This window comes from Oryzias latipes, chromosome 24 (assembly GCF_053564925.1).
Source record: "Oryzias latipes strain Hd-rR chromosome 24, Olatipes_Hd-rR_3.1".
Classification (NCBI taxonomy): Eukaryota; Metazoa; Chordata; class Actinopteri; order Beloniformes; family Adrianichthyidae; genus Oryzias; species Oryzias latipes.
Genome location: NC_136260.1, coordinates 24,675,001 through 24,697,295, shown reverse-complemented (window position 1 = coordinate 24,697,295; position 22,295 = coordinate 24,675,001). Strand labels below are relative to the sequence as shown.

Genomic DNA, 22,295 nt, shown 5'->3' with positions numbered 1-22,295 from the left:
TCTTTACTTAGGGTTCTGGGTGTGGATGATCGCAGAGAGCACACTGGTCAACTGTGTGTCTACAGACCAGAGGTTGACCTTTATCTGTATCTGACCTTTATCTTATTCTGGGTTTGGATTTACAGTCCAGCACATGTATATTTCTTGTTTGGGTGTTTGGCTGTTTACCTCTGTTTACAAATTATGATTTTTATTAACTAAAAAAAAAACGGCAGCGCCCTCTAGTGGCGAACTTTAGAACAACGACTCAGTCCACTCCAGAACACTCGCTATCTCGCTGTTCTGCTGCTGGACTTTCCCCGCCCTTTTTCTTTTTTATCTGTGTTCTGCATTCTGATTAGCTGTTGATCCTGTCAATCAATCTATTGTGCTGTGTTTCTTGTATAGAAACGGTGCACGTCCTCAAAGCCCCGCCCCCACGTCAATGAGACTTTGCTGTCTGGCTCCAACGCCTTTTCAAAGTGGGGGGAGTCAGCACACCTGTCCACTTCCGGCTTTGTTTCAGCTGCAGAATCCACCAGGTGGCGTCAGAGAGGATGCATGCACAGAGGTGCCACACACACAGGTGCCACACACACCGGAGCAGAGCTTCTTTGGTTAATTGGTTTTTGTTGTTGGTGGTGGGGGCTGCTGGGTGGAGTATGCAGTGTCCCATTTGTAACATCAGTTCCATATTGGGGGGGTGTAGAAAGCCTCCATGGGGGGCAGGAACGTCTTTGCGGGTCTCTGATTGTTTGGTCGCTACTCACAACTGATGGGGTTATTTACACCTGAGGGGTGGGGCTGACGGAAGGGGGGAGGGGGGGTCCTTCACTGGTAAATATGTGTGTGTGTGGTGGGGGGGGGGGTCAGGCTGTTCTGCTCATAATTGGACATTAATCATCTTCAGAAAAAAGGTTTCCATGATGTTCAGGTCAACTACAGCTTCAGCTTTGTCCAGCCCCCCCCCCCACACACACACACTCAAACCTGGTTGGTCAGCTGGACTAACCCCCCCCCCCCCCCCCCTCCCCCATGGGCTTTTCTTCATAACTGTAAATCATTGCTAAAGAAGCAAAACAGGAACTTTAGCTTAGACACGGGGGGGGGGGGGGGGGGGGGTGTTAATTAGTAAACCTGCTGATGAAGCAAAAACTATCCAGTCGGTCTCCCACTGACAGCTGAGTGATGGTGAGGGGGGGGGGGGTCAGAAAGTGATGAGCTGGTGCTGATCTGCAGTAAAAGCAGGAATGCTGATGAACTTGGATCCAAAGATCAGGAACATCCGAACCCCCCCCCCCCCCCCCACGCAGAGAGAGAACCAAACCCCCCCATTTATTCAAGGCCCGAAGGGGGGGAAGGGGTGACCAGCGAGGATGAAGTGTAGGTGAAGGTGGGGCAAATAAGTCTGGGTCCAAACAAATGGAGTTTTTAGTGCATCAGCACCGGGGGGGGGGGGTCTTCATGGAATGCTGGTGATTGATGTTCTGACACTTTGCGGTGTACTGATGACCCCCCCATAGGAAGAGGCTGTCAGAAGGGATTTTACAGAATCTGTGGCATTATTTGGACGGTTTTTGTGCATAAAGTCATTTAGTGTGAAATATTTCTGGGGAGGGGTGGGGGGGTCAGGACCTCCGGGTTCTGTCAGGTAAACAGGAAGCTCCTCTTCACGTCTTCGTGAGGATGAAGAGCTGCATGTTTCACAGACGTCTGCAGAGAAGAAGCGCTGACAGAATAAGACGCAGCCATCTTCAAGAACAGTGCACGGGTGAATGCACGTGCACACGCACACAGGCAGCCAGACTGTCTCCTAATTGGCTGAAAACAGTGAATCCCATAGAAAGGCTGGGGGGGGCAGCTGGTCCTGCTGACTGACCGAAATAATGAGCTAAAGGAGGAGCTAAAACACCAGCAGGAGTTGGTTCTGTTCTGAACTCGTGTTTCTGTCAGCGCAGCGTTCACGCCGACATGTTGGTGCAGACACGTTAGTGCAGACACGTTCACGCAGACACGTTAGCGCAGACACGTTCACGCAGACACGTTAGTGCAGACACGTTAGCGCAGACACGTTAGCGCAGACACGTTAGTGCAGACACGTTAGTGCAGACACGTTAGCGCAGACACGTTAGCGCAGACACGTTAGTGCAGACACGTCAGTGCAGACACGTTCACGCAGACACGTTAGTGCAGACACGCTCACGCAGACACGTTAGCACAGACACGTTCACGCCAACACGTTCACACAGACACGTTAGTGCAGACACGTTCACGCAGACATGTTAGCGCAGACACGTTAATGCAGACATGTTGGCGAAGACACGTTCACGCACACGTTAGTGCAGACATTTTGGCACAGACACCTTAATGCAGACATCCTGGCGCAGACACGTTACTGCAGACACAATAGTGCAGAGACGTTCACGCAGACACGTTAGTGCAGACACCTTAGCGCAGACACGTTCACGCCGACACGTTCACGCAGACACGTTAGCGCAGACATGTTGGCGCAGACACCTTAATGCAGACATGTTGGCGCAGACACGTTAGTGCACAGACATTAGTGCAGACACGTTCACGCCAACACCTTACCGCAGACATGTTAGTGCAGACACGTTCACGCAGACATGTTTGTGCAGACACGTTCACGCAGACACCTTAATGCAGACATGTTGGCGCAGACACGTTAGTGCAGACACGTTAGTGCAGACACGTTAGCGCAGACACGTTAGCGCAGACACGTTAGCGCAGACACGTTAGTGCAGACACGTTAGCGCAGACACGTTAGCGCAGACACGTTAGTGCAGACACGTCAGTGCAGACACGTTCACGCAGACACGTTAGTGCAGACACGCTCACGCAGACACGTTAGCACAGACACGTTCACGCCAACACGTTCACACAGACACGTTAGTGCAGACACGTTCACGCAGACATGTTAGCGCAGACACGTTAATGCAGACATGTTGGCGAAGACACGTTCACGCACACGTTAGTGCAGACATTTTGGCACAGACACCTTAATGCAGACATCCTGGCGCAGACACGTTAGTGCAGACACAATAGTGCAGAGACGTTCACGCAGACACGTTAGTGCAGACACCTTAGCGCAGACATGTTCACGCCGACACGTTCACGCAGACACGTTAGCGCAGACATGTTGGCGCAGACACCTTAATGCAGACATGTTGGCGCAGACACGTTAGTGCACAGACATTAGTGCAGACACGTTCACGCCAACACCTTACCGCAGACATGTTAGTGCAGACACGTTCACGCAGACACGTTTGTGCAGACACGTTCACGCAGACACGTTAGCGCGGACATGTTAGCGGAGACATGTTAGTGCAGACACCTTAGCGCAGACACTTTCACGCCGACACTTTTCACACAACGAATGAAAACTCAGAGTCCAGACAGAACCGGGGGGAGGGGCTCACCTTCTGATGGTGCGCAGCAGCGTGGACCGGGCCTCGTTATGGAAGGTGATGATGATGGAGGTTGACGGAAGATCGGAGTCATACTGGAGAGCCGTGCACCTGCAGGAGGACGAGTCAGCATGAAGGAAACCACACAGAGCAGAACCGCAGCCATCAGTCTTCATTTGCTTTGATCTTAGCTCTGCTTTAGAAGACCCTCAGCAACATCTCCAATCCATTTCAAAACATGTTACAATTGTAGTGCACACAGTGGTGTAGCAGTCAGCCCTCTGACTTCCATCTGAAGCAGAGACTAGGGTCTGATGTTCGGATCCAGAGAAGCTGGTTTAGCAGTTCCTGTGACAGATGCTGCAGTTTGTTTCTGCACCTCTGCAGGAAGAACCTGCTGCAGAACCCGGTCGGTCCTCCCGTCCACAGATGGACAAAGACGCTCATCATCAAACTAAGATGTGCTGAGCTCAAAGCCAGCAGCACCCAGCCATGAGGGTCCACACGTGCACGCCCCCCACATCCACGCCTCTCCGCTGCAGGCAGCCAACCTGTCAAAGAGCGTGTTTGTGCTGCAACATACTAATGTCTACAGATGTACCCTCCAGATACTGTCAGGGCGGCTGACAGGTATGCACGCTCCTGCAGCCTCTTGTTAGCATCTCTCTGTGTTCTGCTCAGCTGACCCCTCTGCTAACCGGATCCACAAACCAGATCCTGCAGATCCAAATGTGAATCTTCTGAGATCTGTTGGATCCTCTGTACTTGGATCTGTCATCTCATCGTCAGGACCATGAAAGTGACTGAAGATCTCCAGCCTGAAGCTCTGGCGTGGTTCTCACTGTGGCGTGTCCTTCATGGCGTATTGAGTCGGTTAAAACAGAATTCTGCTGCGGTGGATGAAGATCATCATCGTCCTCATCCTCATTCTTGAAGCAGCATTGTTGCTTGAACATACCTCCTTTCAGCTCTTCATCTCCTCAGGCACCAGGAGAACCGTTCTTCACCTGAGCAGCACCTGAAACCTCCATCCAGGACTACAGCGCCCCTCTCCTAAGCAGCAGTCGATGGTACTGCCCCCCTCCCCCCATGGCGGTTTCACAGGGCTGATGGCAGCAGAGGAATGCCTGAGCTGCTTTGAGTCCTCATTAGAGCGCCCCCTGTGGGGCAGACACTCGTGATTGTAGGAGTTTTCTGACAGCCTTTGAGTTTAGGAGCTTCTGTGTTTCTGTGGCTGCTAACTGTGTGCACGTGACTGTGCATGTGTGTTTGTGTGTGCGTGTGTGCATGTGTGTGTATCTGAGGAAGACTTTGAAATGCAGACGGTGAAATGACCCGCTGCACAATAGGAGCTGTTTCATTCTGGATAATTATCTGGAGACATCAGACTGCTGTGTGGGATTTGCTTCTTTTGGGGGTGGGGAGGGGTGGGGGGTGGGAGCTCGTTAGCTGCTTCTTTTTCACGTCGTTATGCACCGAGCTCCTTTGAAGAAACGGTGGATAGAAAGCAGGTCGAGTGGGAATGTAACAGAAGAAAGGAGGATGCTGATGGGAAAGACAGGGAAGCTTTAGACCGGGTTTGTTTTCTGGACATGATTCCATAGAAAACAACCGGATAAAAAAATCCAGCTTTAAAACCAGATATTTTATGATGGAAACCAGGAATACTGACACAAAAAAGAGCAGGTGGATGAAAAGCCAGTTCCTGCTCCAGAGATCCTCTTAACAGGTCTCTGCTGGTTTACACAGAACCCCCCACCCCACACTTATAACAGCTGAGGTCATAAAACTCAAGAGGAATCAACCATTTCAGTCTGAGAACATTCAAAGGATGCAGAAAAACAGAATAGAATCAGTGAACGATGGAAGAACGTCGTCTGCAGGAGGACAGAAGCTTTTATTTTGGAAGAACTATTGCATCCTGTTTTAAACTATGGAATCTGCATCAGAAAAGGTTTCATGACGTTCTACCACGGCTCCAATAAATGTCTGGAGGCAGAGAAAAATAACAAGTCGTTTCTGCACCTGAGGTTCTCATCATCACTCAAAACATGAATGTTGGTGTGACAAGTTCCTCTACAGTGGGTGGTTTCTCTACAGTGGAAGGTTCCTCTACAGTGGGTGGTTCCTCTGCAGTGGGTGGTTCCTCTGCAGTGGGTGGTTCCTCTGCAGTGGGAGGTTCCTCTACAGTGGAAGGTTCCTCTACAGTGGGTGGTTCCTCTGCAGTGGGAAGTTCCTCTGCAGTGGGAGGTTCCTCTGCAGTGGGAGGTTCCTCTACAGTGGGAGGTTCCTCTGCAGTGGGAGGTTCCTCTGCAGTGGGAAGTTCCTCTGCAGTGGGAGGTTCCTCTGCAGTGGGAGGTTCCTCTACAGTGGGAGGTTCCTCTGCAGTGGGAGGTTCCTCTGCAGTGGGAGGTTCCTCTACAGTGGGAGGTTCCTCTGCAGTGGGAGGTTCCTCTGCAGTGGGAGGTTCCTCTGCAGTGGGTGGTTCCTCTACAGTGGGATGTTCCTCTGCAGTGGGAAGTTCCTCTGCAGTGGGTGGTTCCTCTGCAGTGGGTGGTTCCTCTACAGTGGGTGGTTCCTTTACAGTGGGAGGTTCCTCTGCAGTGGGAGGTTCCTCTACAGTGGGTGGTTCATCTACAGTGGGTGGTTCCTCTACAGTGGGTGGTTCCTTTACAGTGGGAGGTTCCTCTACAGTGGGTGGTTCCTTTACAGTGGGAGGTTCCTCTTCAGTGGGAGGTTCCTCTGCAGTGGGAGGTTCCTCTGCAGTGGGAGGTTCCTCTACAGTGGGTGGTTCCTCTACAGTGGGATGTTCCTCTGCAGTGGGAAGTTCCTCTGCAGTGGGTGGTTCCTCTGCAGTGGGTGGTTCCTCTACAGTGGGTGGTTCCTTTACAGTGGGAGGTTCCTCTGCAGTGGGAGGTTCCTCTACAGTGGGTGGTTCATCTATGGTGGGTGGTTCCTCTACAGTGGGAGGTTCCTCTGCAGTGGGAGGTTCCTCTGCAGTGGGTGGTTCCTCTGCAGTGGGTGGTTCCTCTGCAGTGGGTGGTTCCTCTGCAGTGGGAGGTTCCTCTGCAGAGGGGGGTTCCTCTGCAGTGGGTGGTTCCTCTGCAGTGAGAAGTTCCTCAACAGTGGGTGGTTCCTCTGCAGTGGGAGGTTCCTCTACAGTGGGAGGTTCTTCTGCTGTGGGAGGTTCATCTTCAGTGGGAGCTTCCTCTGCAGTGGGTGGTTCCTCTACAGTGGGAGGTTCCTCTACAGTGGGTGGTTCCTCTACAGTGGGAGGTTCCTCTACAGTGGGTGGTTCCTCTGCAGTGGGAGGTTCCTCTGCAGTGGGTGGTTCCTCTGCAGTGGGAAGTTCCTCTGCAGTGGGTGGTTCCTCTGCAGTTGGTGGTTCCTCTGCAGTGGGAGGTTCCTCTGCAGTGGGTGGTTCCTCTGCAGTTGGTGGTTCCTCTGCAGTGGGAGGTTCCTCTGCAGTTGGAGGTTCCTCTGCAGTGGAAGGTTCCTCTACAGTGGGTGGTTCCTCTACAGTGGGATGTTCCTCTACAGTGGGAGGTTCCTCTGCAGTGGGTGGTTCCTCTGCAGTGGGAAGTTCCTCTGCAGTGGGTGGTTCCTCTGCAGTGGGAGGTTCCTCTGCAGTGGGAGGTTCCTCTGCTGTGGGAGGTTCATCTATAATGGGAGGTTCCTCTGCAGTGGGTGGTTCCTCTGCAGTGGGTGGTTCCTCTACAGTGGGTGGTTCCTGTGCAGTGGGAGGTTCCTCTACAGTGGGAGGTTCCTCTGCTGTGGGAGGTTCATCTTCAGTGGGAGGTTCCTCTGCACTGGGTGGTTCCTCTGCAGTGGGAGGTTCCTCTGCTGTGGGAGGTTCATCTACAGTGGGAGGTTCCTCTGCAGTGGGAGGTTCCTCTACAGTGGGAGGTTTTTCTGATGTGGGTGGTTCCTCTACAGTGGGAGGTTCCTCTGCAGTGGGAGGTTCCTCTGCAGAGGGTGGTTCCTCTGCAGTGGGAGGTTCCTCTGCTGTGGGAGGTTCATCTACAGTGGGAGGTTCCTCTGCAGTGGGTGGTCCCTCTGCAGTTGGAGGTTCTTCTGCTGTGGGTGGTTCCTCAACAGTGGGTGGTTCCTCTGCAGTGGGAGGTTCCTCTACAGTGGGTGGTTCCTCTGCAGTGGGAGGTTCCTCTACAGTGGGAGGTTCCTCTACGGTGGGAGGTTCCTCTGCAATGGGTGGTTCCTCTGCTGTGGGAGGTTTCTCTACAGTGGGAGGTTCCTCTGCTGTGGGAGGTTCCTCTGCTGTGGGAGGTTCCTCTACAGTGGGTGGCTCCTCTACAGTGGGTGGCTCTTCTGTTGTGGGAGGTTCCTCTACAGTGGGAGGTTCCTCTACAGTGGGTGGCTCCTCTGCTGTGGGAGGTTCCTCTGCTGTGGGAGGTTTTCTCTACAGTGGGAGGTTCCTCTGCTGTGGGAGGTTTCTCTGCTGTGGGAGGTTCCTCTGCTGTTGGAGGTTTCTCTGCTGTGGGTGGTTCCTCTGCAGTGGGAAAGTTACCAGATACGATAAAAATTTTTTGGTTTTGTCAAAACTTTTATTTCTCTGATAATTTTTTAAAGCCAAATAAAATCACCAAGATGTACCTGTATACATACCTTCAATACATATAACTTAAAAAGAACAAACAATAAACAACAACAGGAGATAAACAAGAACCGCCTCCATTAAAATGGTGAAACCATCGGATCGGCTCCTCATGCCTTCATGCACAGATGTTCACATGGTCAGAGAGCAGCAGGTCTCTGTGCTGCACGCGTATTCTCCATCGCAAATGCATGCTGTAAATATAAGAAGGAACACGTGCACAGACTTGCACAAACACACACACCAGCAGCACTGTGCTTCAGCTGGATGATGAATGAAGCAATATTTCAGCTTAAAACAGCATCCCACCACAGCTCCAGGAACAGAGAAATCATTTACATTACACACACACAGACGTGTGCACACACACAGACGTGAACACACTCAGGTTTTCCTCATTTCTTTCCCTGCTGAATAAATCTGCATCGCTGTAGATTCACCTGCAGCAGCTTGTTTCTGCAGAAAACCTGCAGGAATGCAGACAGATGTAAAGCCCTCCTGCTGACTGATTTAGATACACAACGACCCACAAGGCTGTCATTATGTACACAAACACAACTGTTTGACCAGAGTATGTGTGTATGTGTGTTGTTCAGTCAAAGCCTCAGCTGAGCCGCTCCTGTTGAGGAGATGTTCAGGAAAAAAACGAAATTAGAAAATTCCAGTGAGTTTAAAGTGGAGTAATTTATGGGAATCTGAGGCTCCTCTGACCCAGTTTGCTCCAAACTAACAGACCAGAAAAGAAGAATTCAGAAACAAGAGCAGCACCGACAGCTGCAGGTCATCTTCAGCAACATGCACATCAGCTGAAACGTTGAAATCAGCTGCAATGAATACGACTCAGCCGGAGTTCACGGGTCCGCCTCTGAAGGCGCTGCAGTTCACGGGTCCAACTGTGATGGCGCTGCAGTTCACGGGTCCCCCTCTGTTGGCGCTGCAGTTCACGGGTCCCCCTCTGAGGGCGCTGCAGTTCACGGGTCCGCCTCTAAAGGCGCTGAAGTTCACGGGTCCGCCTCTGAGGGCGCTGCAGTTCACGGGTCCGCCTCTAAAGGCGCTGAAGTTCACGGGTCCGTCTCTAAAGGCGCTGAAGTTCACGGGTCCGCCTCTGAGGGCGCTGCAGTTCACGGGTCCGCCTCTGATGCCGCTGCAGTTCACGGGTCCACCTCTGAGGGTGCTGCAGTTCACTGCTCCGCCTCTGATGGCGCTGCAGTTCAATGGTCCACCTCTGATGGCGCTGCAGTTCACGGATCCGCCTCTGATGGCGCTGCAGTTCACTGGTCCGCCTCTGAGGGTGCTGCAGTTCACGGGTCCGCCTCTGATGGCGCTGCAGTTCACGGGTCCGCCTCTGAGGGCGCTGCAGTTCACGGGCCGCCTCTGAGGGCGCTGCAGTTCACGGGTCCGCTTCTGATGGAGCTGAAGTTCACGGGTCCGCCTCTGAGGGCGCTGCAGTTCATGGGTCCGCCTCTGAAGGCGCTGCAGTTCACGGGTCCAACTCTGATGCCGCTGCAGTTCACGGGTCCGCCTCTAAAGGCGCTGAAGTTCACGGGTCCGTCTCTAAAGGCGCTGAAGTTCACGGGTCCGCCTCTGAGGGCGCTGCAGTTCACGGGTCCGCCTCTGATGCCGCTGCAGTTCACGGGTCCACCTCTGAGGGTGCTGCAGTTCACTGCTCCGCCTCTGATGGCGCTGCAGTTCACGGGTCCGCCTCTGATGGCGCTGCAGTTCACTGCTCCGCTTCTGAGGGTGTTGAAGTTCATGGATCCGCCTCCGATGGCGCTGCAGTTCACTGGTCCACTTCTGATGGCGCTGCAGTTCAATGGTCCACCTCTGATGGCGCTGCAGTTCACGGATCCGCCTCTGATGGCGCTGCAGTTCACTGGTCCGCCTCTGAGGGTGCTGCAGTTCACGGGTCCGCCTCTGATGGCGCTGCAGTTCACGGGTCCGCCTCTGAGGGCGCTGCAGTTCACGGGCCGCCTCTGAGGGCGCTGCAGTTCACGGGTCCGCTTCTGATGGAGCTGAAGTTCACGGGTCCGCCTCTGAGGGCGCTGCAGTTCATGGGTCCGCCTCTGAAGGCGCTGCAGTTCACGGGTCCAACTCTGATGCCGCTGCAGTTCACGGGTCCGCCTCTGATGCCGCTGCAGTTCACGGGTCCGCTTCTGAGGGTGCTGCAGTTCACTGCTCCGCCTAAGAGGGCGCTGAAGTTCACGGGTCCGCCTCTGAGGGCGCTGCAGTTCACGGGTCCGCCTCTAAAGGCACTGAAGTTCATGGGTCCGCCTCCGAGGGCGCTGCAGTTCACGGGTCCGCCTCTGAAGCCGCTGCAGTTCACAGGTCCGCCTCTGAGGGCGCTGCAGTTCATGGGTCCACCTCTGAAGGCGCTGAAGTTCACGGGTCCGCTTCTGAGGGTGCTGCAGTTCACGGGTCCGCCTCTGATGCCGCTGCAGTTCACGGGTCCGCTTCTGAGGGTGCTGCAGTTCACTGCTCCGCCTCAGAGGGCGCTGCAGTTCACGGGTCCGCCTCTAAAGGCGCTGAAGTTCACGGGTCCGCCTCTGAGGGCGCTGCAGTTCACGGGGCCGCCTCTGAGGGTGCTGCAGTTCACAGGTCCGCCTCTGATGGCGCTGCAGTTCACGGGTCCGCCTCTGAGGGCGCTGCAGTTCACGGGTCCGCCTCTGAGGGCGCTGCAGTTCACGGGTCCCCCTCTGAGGGCGCTGCAGTTCACGGGTCCGCCTCTGAGGGCGCTGCAGTTCACGGGTCCGCCTCTAAAGGCGCTGAAGTTCACGGGTCCGCCTCTAAAGGCGCTGCAGTTCACGGGTCGGCCTCTAAAGGCGCTGAAGTTCACGGGTCCGTCTCTGAGGGCGCTGTAGTTCATGGGTCCGCCTCTGATGGCGCTGCAGTTCACGGGTCCGCCTCTGAGGGCGCTGCAGTTCACGGGTCCACCTCTGAGGGCGCTGCAGTTCACGGGTCCGTCTCTGAGGGCGCTGCAGTTCACGGGTCCGCCTCTGAAGGCGCTGCAGTTCACGGGTCCGCCTCTGAGGGCGCTGCAGTTCACGGGTCCGCCTCTGAAGGCGCTGCAGTTCACGGGTCCGCCTCTGAGGGCGCTGCAGTTCACGGGTCCACCTCTGAGGGTGCTGCAGTTCACTGCTCCGCCTCTGATGGCGCTGCAGTTCACGGGTCCGCCTCTGATGGCGCTGCAGTTCACTGCTCCGCTTCTGATGGTGCTGAAGTTCATGGATCCGCCTCCGATGGCGCTGCAGTTCACTGGTCCACCTCTGATGGCGCTGCAGTTCAATGGTCCACCTCTGATGGCGCTGCAGTTCACGGATCCGCCTTTGATGGCGCTGCAGTTCACTGGTCCGCCTCTGAGGGTGCTGCAGTTCACGGGTCCGCCTCTGATGGCGCTGCAGTTCACGGGTCCGCCTCTGAGGGCGCTGCAGTTCACGGGCCGCCTCTGAGGGCGCTGCAGTTCACGGGTCCGCTTCTGATGGAGCTGAAGTTCACGGGTCCGCCTCTGAGGGCGCTGCAGTTCATGGGACCGCCTCTGAAGGCGCTGCAGTTCACGTGTCCAACTCTGATGCCGCTGCAGTTCACGGGTCCGCCTCTGATGCCGCTGCAGTTCACGGGTCCGCTTCTGAGGGTGCTGCAGTTCACTGCTCCGCCTAAGAGGGCGCTGAAGTTCACGGGTCCGCCTCTGAGGGCGCTGCAGTTCACGGGTCCGCCTCTAAAGGCACTGAAGTTCATGGGTCCGCCTCCGAGGGCGCTGCAGTTCACTGGTCCGCCTCTGAAGCCGCTGCAGTTCACAGGTCCGCCTCTGAGGGCGTTGCAGTTCATGGGTCCACCTCTGAAGGCGCTGAAGTTCACGGGTCCGCTTCTGAGGGTGCTGCAGTTCACGGGTCCGCCTCTGATGCCGCTGCAGTTCACGGGTCCGCTTCTGAGGGTGCTGCAGTTCACTGCTCCGCCTCAGAGGGCGCTGCAGTTCACGGGTCCGCCTCTAAAGGCGCTGAAGTTCACGGGTCCGCCTCTGAGGGCGCTGCAGTTCACGGGGCCGCCTCTGAGGGTGCTGCAGTTCACAGGTCCGCCTCTGATGGCGCTGCAGTTCACGGGTCCGCCTCTGAGGGCGCTGCAGTTCACGGGTCCGCCTCTGAGGGCGCTGCAGTTCACGGGTCCCCCTCTGAGGGCGCTGCAGTTCACGGGTCCGCCTCTGAGGGCGCTGCAGTTCACGGGTCCGCCTCTAAAGGCGCTGAAGTTCACGGGTCCGCCTCTAAAGGCGCTGCAGTTCACGGGTCGGCCTCTAAAGGCGCTGAAGTTCACGGGTCCGTCTCTGAGGGCGCTGTAGTTCACGGGTCCGCCTCTGAGGGCGCTGCAGTTCACGGGTCCACCTCTGAGGGCGCTGCAGTTCACGGGTCCGTCTCTGAGGGCGCTGCAGTTCACGGGTCCGCCTCTGAAGGCGCTGCAGTTCACGGGTCCGCCTCTGAGGGCGCTGCAGTTCACGGGTCCGCCTCTGAAGGCGCTGCAGTTCACGGGTCCGCCTCTGAGGGCGCTGCAGTTCACGGGTCCACCTCTGAGGGTGCTGCAGTTCACTGCTCCGCCTCTGATGGCGCTGCAGTTCACGGGTCCGCCTCTGATGGCGCTGCAGTTCACTGCTCCGCTTCTGATGGTGCTGAAGTTCATGGATCCGCCTCCGATGGCGCTGCAGTTCACTGGTCCACCTCTGATGGCGCTGCAGTTCAATGGTCCACCTCTGATGGCGCTGCAGTTCACGGATCCGCCTTTGATGGCGCTGCAGTTCACTGGTCCGCCTCTGAGGGTGCTGCAGTTCACGGGTCCGCCTCTGATGGCGCTGCAGTTCACGGGTCCGCCTCTGAGGGCGCTGCAGTTCACGGGCCGCCTCTGAGGGCGCTGCAGTTCACGGGTCCGCTTCTGATGGAGCTGAAGTTCACGGGTCCGCCTCTGAGGGCGCTGCAGTTCATGGGACCGCCTCTGAAGGCGCTGCAGTTCACGTGTCCAACTCTGATGCCGCTGCAGTTCACGGGTCCGCCTCTGATGCCGCTGCAGTTCACGGGTCCGCTTCTGAGGGTGCTGCAGTTCACTGCTCCGCCTAAGAGGGCGCTGAAGTTCACGGGTCCGCCTCTGAGGGCGCTGCAGTTCACGGGTCCGCCTCTAAAGGCACTGAAGTTCATGGGTCCGCCTCCGAGGGCGCTGCAGTTCACTGGTCCGCCTCTGAAGCCGCTGCAGTTCACAGGTCCGCCTCTGAGGGCGTTGCAGTTCATGGGTCCACCTCTGAAGGGGGTGATGCAGTTCACGGGTCCGCCTCTGAGGGCGCTGCAGTTCACGGGTCCGCCTCTAAAGGCGCTGAAGTTCACGGGTCCGCCTCTAAAGGCGCTGAAGTTCACGGGTCCGCCTCTGAAGGCGCTGCAGTTCATGGGTCCGCCTCTGAAGGCGCTGCAGTTCACGGTCCAACTCTGATGCCGCTGCAGTTCACGGGTCCGCCTCTGATGCCGCTGCAGTTCACGGGTCCGCTTCTGAGGGTGCTGCAGTTCACTGCTCCGCCTCAGAGGGCGCTGCAGTTCACGGGTCCGCCTCTGAGGGCGCTGAAGTTCACTGGTCCGCCTCTGAGGGCGCTGCAGTTCACGGGTCCGCCTCTGAAGGCGCTGCAGTTCACGGGTCCGCCTCAGAGGGCGCTGAAGTTCACGGGTCCGCCTCTGAGGGCGCTGCAGTTCACGGGTTCGCCTCTGAGGGCACTGCAGTTCACGGGTCCGCCTCTAAAGGCGCTGAAGTTCATGGGTCCGTCTCTGAGGGCGCTGTAGTTCATGGGTCCGCCTCTGAAGGCGCTGCAGTTCACGGGTTCGCCTCTGAGGGCGCTGCAGTTCACGGGTTCGCCTCTGAGGGCACTGCAGTTCACGGGTCCGCCTCTAAAGGCGCTGAAGTTCATGGGTCCGTCTCTGAGGGCGCTGTAGTTCATGGGTCCGCCTCTGAAGGCGCTGAAGTTCACGGGTCCGCCTCTGAGGGCGCTGCAGTTCACGGGTTCGCCTCTGAGGGCACTGCAGTTCACGGGTCCGCCTCTAAAGGCGCTGAAGTTCATGGGTCCGTCTCTGAGGGCGCTGCAGTTCACGGGTCCGCCTCTGAAGGCGCTGAAGTTCACGGGTCCGCCTCTGAGGGCGCTGCAGTTCACGGGTCCGCCTCTGATGGCGCTGCAGTTCACGGGTCCCCCATCTGATGGCGCTGCAGTTCACGGGTCCGCCTCTGAGGGCGCTGCAGTTCACGGGTCCGCCTCTGAGGGCGCTGCAGTTCACGGGTCCCCCTCTGAGGGCGCTGCAGTTCACGGGTCCGCCTCTGATGGCGCTGCAGTTCACGGGTCCGCCTCTGAGGGCGCTGCAGTTCACGGGTCCGCCTCTGAGGGCGCTGCAGTTCACGGGTCCGCCTCTGAAGGCGCTGCAGTTCACGGGTCCGCCTCTGAGGGCGCTGCAGTTCACGGATCCGCCTCTGAGGGCGCTGCAGTTCACGGGTCCGCCTCTGAAGGCGCTGCAGTTCACGGGTCCGCCTCTGAAGGCGCTGCAGTTCACGGGTCCGCCTCTGAGGGCGCTGCAGTTCACGGGTCCGCCTCTTCTAGGCAACACACTCAGGAGTCTTGAAAAAAGGAGGATCGTGTTTGGACCTTCAGTGGTTTTCCAGGCGGTCCCGCTCAGAACCACAGTTGCCCTCTCATCTATCCAAACCAGTTCCTGACACATCACAGATTTCTGCAGCGCTTCTCCTCTCTGAGCAGATGTGGACACTCCTATCATAGTGTGCACGTGATAGCAGCGTGCACGTAAAGGTGCTGGTTCACACAGAACTGTTCCCATCTGTGATGATTCAGGCCTCGTCTTGTGACGCCTGCAGGCCTCATCGCTTTCATCCTCACCCTCAAACCGTCTATGGAAGTGGCGGGGGGGCCGCTTTAATTAGCATAGGGGGCTGCCCAGGCCGTGGAGGTAATTAGCAGCTGTGCTGACAGTGATCTACACCTAACTGTGACCCAACAGAGAGAAGCCATTAAACGTTAATGATATGCTCCGCCTCTGACCCGAGTCTTTCTCTCCTTCAGGCTGAATTGGATCTGCATTTCCATTTCTGAACCAGCTGTGGTTCTACAGCGTCTTTAGTTACTAACAAACCCAGACTAGAACATCCGTGTCCTCCAGGGACCAAAGACAGAACCCCCTCTGAAGATCAGTACGATGTCCAACCACGTGAATCACGTGCACCAAGGATTGTAACCCCATCCTTAATTGAACTTTTACCCCTTTAGGTCCTTCATCAAGACCGGCAACTGTTGATGAGTGGCCCCGCCCCCTTGCATTTCACACAGGAAGTACAAGCTGGCTCCATAAACTTCAGAATGAACAGCTGTTCCTCAGTCTATTGGTCAGAAGAACCGTTCTGGCTCTGAAACCTTTTTTTTAATCATCTTCTTGATAATCCTCATTATTCTCATGACATCTTTTCTCTACCTCAAGTTTTTAAACTGACCAATCAGATGCCGCAATAAAAATAGTTAGCGCCTGCTGGCGACCTGTTGTTGGGCGTGGCCTTCCAACAACAGGTTCAGGAGCCATCAGAAGAGCAGCTGGTGGTTCTGATGACCCGGTCTGGTCATTCTGAACAGAACATAGATGTGCAGCCTTTCAGCCGGGTTTGGAGGACTCCCCCAGCTCTGAGCCGGGTGAACGGAGGCTGAGCGTGACCCAGCGCTGCTCCCATCACTGGAGAGGCGTCTGCGGCGTCTTTCCGAGCTCCGCTGACCTTCTCCTCAAAGTGCAGATGCTCGCTTTGCTCAAAGCTCTCAGCACTTAGTCGAGTGAGCTGTGCAGAGAAGAGGCTGTCACTCCGCTCTGTTGCTATGAAACAAATGGAAAAATCTATCAGGGGGGCAATTTCTCCTCTCCCACTTTTCTAAAATGGCTGTGTTACAAGATAAGACCCATTTCCCCAGAAAGACGCTCAAACTGAGCAGGAATTCAGGAGATTCTTTTGCTTTCTGCCAGTTCGATTCCACTGCTTTCTATCATTACTGTTTTCTTCGCTGCTTTTACCGACATGAACACGTTTTTAGTAAATGACATGCTCCTCTTCGCTTTGTTTAATCTCAGCGCTGCAGAATTCTGGGAAATCCTCGTCAACACTGAAGTGAGGCGGAGTGCCAGAAACAGCAGAAACTATCATCTCAGAATTTCTGTTCAGAAGCAGCAGGAAGTCAGAATCTGTGACTTTTGCAGCATTTCTACCTCAATCTTTGATTATTTCTCTATTTTTTGTTGACCTACTTTTGCTGAGGTTCCTTCAGATCCAGGATTTAGATTGTTCCACAGATTCTCTTCTGCTTTGTTCCTCGTTTCCAACAGTCATATCAGAGCTAAACTTACGGTTTTTCACAGTTTGACTTGCAGCTTACAGCAAATACGGCGCAAAAACCTCATAAATACAAACATTTTACCACAAATATTTAACAATCAACTGTGTTTGATGATGAAAACTTTGGTGCTTTTTGTTTTTCACTGAAATTGTTCAAACTCTTCCGGTTTAACTCCAACAAAGGGTTTCTAACTCTTTGAAGCTTGAACAACCCAAAGCCATGAGGAGGACCAGAACACGCACAGCTCCTGAAACTACCACCTTAAAACCATCTTCCTGAACCTGCATGGACCTCTGTCACTGACCTTTGACCCACAACACAGCAGCTTTAACAAACACTATCCTGATCCGCTACTCTGAACAGATTCTGAAAAGCAGATAGCTTCATAAATTACACATAGAAACTCATCGACAGCTTTTGAACCTTTTGGTGATAAAAGTTTCTTCCTGTAAAAAACTTTTTCTGGAATCTCTGCCGTTTTTCTGCAAACAAGACACTTTATTTCTCTACGGAAAAACGCTGACGATGAGGTCATTCCTCCGTCAAAGTTACAATCGGAAATCTGAAAAGGATCTCTTGAAGACAAATGACATGAAAACATCTCTGTCGCTGTTTTTATTATTTTATAACATGATTTTGATCAAACTGAGGTCAAACTTTGATGTGAGGCAGGAGTCCTGCTGTATTCCAGCTTCATTCCGGTTTATTTTCCAGCTTCATTCCAGATTCCTTCTGGCTCCATTTTATTTTGTGTGACTGTGACAGCAGGTCTCCACACCTCTGCACCATCTTCTCAGGTAGAACAAAAAGATGGATGGATAAATCACTGCTGTCAGTCAGCTGATCCGCCGCGGCGCCGCCGCCGCTCTGGTCGGCAGAGCGGAGCGCTAACAGGAAACAGTGATGTTTGAACAAAAGAGTTTGTCACTTTGACAAATTTAAGAGACCTCCATTAAAGACCGCAGCCTTTTTGTGCTGCTCCCCGTATTTATAAGGATAAATAAAAGATCCCGTCGTCAGCCGGCGAGGCGCTTCATTAGTCAGCGTGGCTGCAGTTCACTGTCAAAGCAGAAATGGGGGCGTTTTGAAAGGGGGGGGGGTGTTCATTAGGTGGCACACAGAAAGCTGCGTCTCAGAGGGGCTATTAGCACAGTTGGTGTCATTTATCTGAGCCTGGATCCTTTATTGTTTGAGACACAACACACCGAGCTGCAGTGGCCCCCCCATAAACACATACAGGAGGTACGGGGGGAGGTGCGGGGGGCGCAGAGGCACCTGTCAGTGGGGAGGTCCACTGATGTTCAGCCGGCGCTCAAACAGAAGCCTGCAGGCTCATTAAAACGCTCTCAATAACCTCTGCAGGCTCAGACGCATGAAAGCAAACTGTGCACAAACGTGCACAAGCACGCACAAACGTGCATTCGCGTTTCTGTGAAGGTGGGGCCCAATACGGCCGTCTGTGGCTCAAGGGCTTGGCAGGTGGTGGAAGTGGCTGTTTGCTTAGATGACAACGTTTTGATGAGTGTGTGCACGTGTGGGTGTGTGCACGGCAGACTGTGTTGCTCCCAGCAGCACAGCTGTGGACGCAGTGATGGAGCCACGGCTCTGCATCAAGTTCAATTACAGCAAACAAACAGACGTCAGTCCTTCGCCGTTTCAGCCGCAGTTTTCCTGCTGACGCACCGCGACCTTTTGACCTCTGCTGTCTGCCTCATTTACATAAACGGCTTAAAGAAAGAGGACTTTGTTTGTTGAAATGTGCTGAGTCATGCTGAAGAAGATCCATTTCTAAAAAGGACCAGAGTAAAGGTAACGTCTCTGAACAGACCGCTGAGTGCAGAAGAACCGTGGAACCGTGGAACAATGGCTCCACGCAGAACCTCTCACTTATCTCACCATCAATCTCTCAGAACACATAGCAAAGTCCCTAAAATGACCTAGATAGCTCAAATATTACCCATGAATAAGTCTGGGGACAAAAAGGATACTGACCCATATCAGTCCTGCCAACTCTAAAGTGTTTGAGCGACTGACAGACTATTTAGTGAAACACAATGTACTAGAACCTCAACAACATAGCTTTAGGAAGAACAGAACCACGTGGATGGCCGCTGTAGATCTTGTAGAAAAAAATTAACGCTGCCTTTGAAAGAGGTGAACATGGTATTGGTGTTTATTTTGGATCTATCAAAAGCATTTGATATTATTGATCATGAAATATTACTCAGCAAATGAATGCACCACGGTGTCCGGGGAGTTATATCTGTGGAAGAGAGCAATATGAAAAGGTTGATGAATTAAAATCATATAAACTTAACATTCCAACGGGCGTCCCACAAGGATCCATCACGGGACCACTTCTCTTCATAATTTATATAAATGACTTTCTTCACTGCTCTGGAAACATCCACAAAGACTTAACGCAGACGATACTAGTTTATTCATGTCACATAGAAATATGGAGCTGCTGGAACAATTCCTAAATGAACAACTAGTAAAGGCAGACACTTGGTTTAAATGCAATCAATGATCATTAAACACCAGCAAAACCCGTCGAGACAAATCCACTAATAGGAAATGAAACTTAAACATAGATGGACGGTCTCTACAACGGGTGGACTCACTGCAATTTCTTAGAATCCATAAAGATCAATTCTTGAATTTTAAAAACACATAGATGAACTAGTCAAACAATTATCCAGATTTGTTGGTTTATTTTATAAGATTGGACACGTTACCATCAGACTAACATTGTACAGATCCTGTTTGAGCCTCACCTGAACTACCGTCACATCAGGTGGAACAACACATTCTACCTCCACCGCCACACTGCAGACCACACCAAATGAAGCCATGACAGCAACAACCCGGTCCAGGCCACAGGTCCTCTCTGTGTGGAGGAGAAACAAACACCCACAGCCTGGATCTGAAGCAGGAACCTCAGAGGAGGACGGACTCTGACGCATTAGTGCGGGTTCCGTTGGGTTCTCCTCCTGGTTTCTGGGGAACCTGATGTAAATGTGAGGAGAGGAGCTGCACTGAGGTGAAATCTGCTTCCACTCCAGAAATTCTCATTTCTATTAAGACATAAATTGAGTCACAACTAATCTCATCTTCAAGCCCCCCCCTATCTTTTTTCTCCTTCCATGCTGCCCCCCCCCTCCTTTTATATCCCTCTTTTTATCTCATATCACACTGCCTTCCTTTTCTTCTTCATCTTTTTACCTCCAGTGGGGGTTATTAATGAGGTGAAGGTTTCCAGGAGGACGGGCGGGGGGTGCGGGGGGGGGGGGGGGGGTGCTGTTGGAGTCCTTATAATTGGCTGTCTGTGGGAGGAGGAGAACGGGGCACACACATACATGCACACAAGCAGATCCAGACACACTGCCCCCCCCCCCGACATGAAAGCAGGCCTGGGGGCCGCCGGCCTCCTCTGAAACGATCGGCACCTCCTCTCTGAGGAGATCAGAGATGTGCCTCACAGCTGCAGCTCCCACTGTCATCTCCTTCTGATTCGCCTAATTAGCATCGCTAACGACGTTCTCCACACAATGTCCCCGTTTTAACCTGCAAATTAACCCCCGCCCCACTCTGAGAGCTGGTTCCTGCTGATGACGGGGGTTCTGAACACCCCCACGATGGAGCACCACATGGGGTGGAGCACAGGGCGGGTCCAGAGGAAGACGATCCTCTTTCCAGGTATTTAGCGCAGGTTTTGACTGTGGTGTAGTGGTTAGCACTCTCAGTGAAAAGATCCTGGTTCAAATCCCAGCTGGGATCTTTCTGTGTGGAGTTTGAATGTTCTCCTGGTTTCTACAGAATCCTCCCCCAGTCCAGAAACACGATGGATAAGTGGGGACTAAAAACGGTTCTTGGTGTGGATGTACATGACTGTTAGAGGATGGATGGATGGATGGATGGATGGATGGATGGATGGATGGATAGATGATGGATGGATGGATGATGGATGGATGGATGGATGATGGATGGATGGATGGATGGATGATTGGATGGATGGATGGATGGATAGATGATGGATGGATGATTGGATGGATGGATGGATGGATGACGGATGGATGGATGATGGATGGATGGATGATGGATGGATGGATGATGGATGGATGGATGGATGGATGGATGGATGGATGGATGGATGGATAGATGGATGGATGGATGGATAGATGGATGGATGGATGAATGGATGGATGGATGACGGATGGATGGATGGATGGATGGATAGATGATGGATGGATGATGGATGGATGGATGATGGATGATGGATGGATGGATGGATGGATAAATGGATGGATGGATGATGGATGGATGATGGATGGATGGATAGATGATGGATGGATGGATGGATGGATGGATAGATAGATGATGGATGGATGGATGATGGATGGATGGATGGATGGATAGATGATGGATGGATGGATGATGGATGGATGGATGGATGATGGATGGATGGATGGATGGATGATTGGATGGATGGATGGATGGATGGATGGATGGATGATGGATGGATGGATGGATGGATAGATGATGGATGGATGGATGATGGATGGATGGATGGATGGATAGATGATGGATGGATGGATGATGGATGGATGGATGATGGATGGATGGATGGATGATGGATGGATGGATGGATGGATGGATGATTGGATGGATGGATGGATGGATGGATAGATGATGGATGGATGATTGGATGGATGGATGGATGGATGACGGATGGATGGATGATGGATGGATGGATGATGGATGGATGGATGATGGATGGATGGATGGATGATTGGATGGATGGATGGATGGATGGATGGATGGATGGATGGATAGATGGATGGATGGATGAATGGATGGATGGATGACGGATGGATGGATGGATGGATGGATGGATGGATAGATGATGGATGGATGATGGATGGATGGATGATGGATGGATGGATGATGGATGATGGATGGATGGATGGATGGATAAATGGATGGATGGATGATGGATGGATGGATAGATGATGGATGGATGGATGGATGGATGGATGGATGGATAGATAGATGATGGATGGATGGATGATGGATGGATGGATGGATGGATAGATGATGGATGGATGGATGATGGATGGATGGATGGATGATGGATGGATGGATGGATGGATGATTGGATGGATGGATGGATGGATGGATGGATGATGGATGATGGATGGATGGATGATGGATGGATGGATGGATGGATAGATGATGGATGGATGGATGATGGATGGATGGATGGATGATGGATGGATGGATGGATGGATGATTGGATGGATGGATGGATGGATGGATGGATGATGGATGATGGATGGATGGATGGATGGATGGATAGATGATGGATGGATGGATGATGGATGGATGGATGGATGGATAGATGATGGATGGATGGATGATGGATGGATGGATGGATGATGGATGGATGGATGGATGGATGGATGGATGGATGATTGGATGGATGGATGGATGGATGGATGGATGATGGATGGATGGATGGATGGATAGATGATGGATGGATGGATGATGGATGGATGGATGGATGATGGATGGATGGATGGATGGATGATTGGATGGATGGATGGATGGATGGATGGATGGATGATGGATGGATGGATGGATGGATGGATGGATAGATGATGGATGGATGGATGATGGATGGATGGATGGATGGATAGATGATGGATGGATGGATGATGGATGGATGGATGATGGATGGATGGATGGATGGATGGATGGATGATTGGATGGATGGATGGATGGATGACGGATGGATGGATGATGGATGGATGGATGATGGATGGATGGATGATGGATGGATGGATGGATAGATTGGATGGATGGATGGATGGATGGATGGATAGATGGA

General features: G+C 53.3%; 1 protein-coding gene across 3 annotated transcripts in view; it reads right to left on the bottom strand.

The window, feature by feature from the left end:
* The window catches only part of galnt14 (UDP-N-acetyl-alpha-D-galactosamine:polypeptide N-acetylgalactosaminyltransferase 14 (GalNAc-T14)), a 125,840-nt gene that overhangs the window by 20,460 nt on the left and 83,085 nt on the right, over positions 1–22,295 (bottom strand). For all 3 annotated transcript variants that reach the window (XM_023952946.2, XM_078942492.1, XM_023952947.2), the window contains one exon: positions 3,420–3,518. In XM_023952946.2, the coding sequence (XP_023808714.1) occupies positions 3,420–3,518 (99 nt within the window). The remainder of the gene's footprint in view (positions 1–3,419; positions 3,519–22,295) is intronic.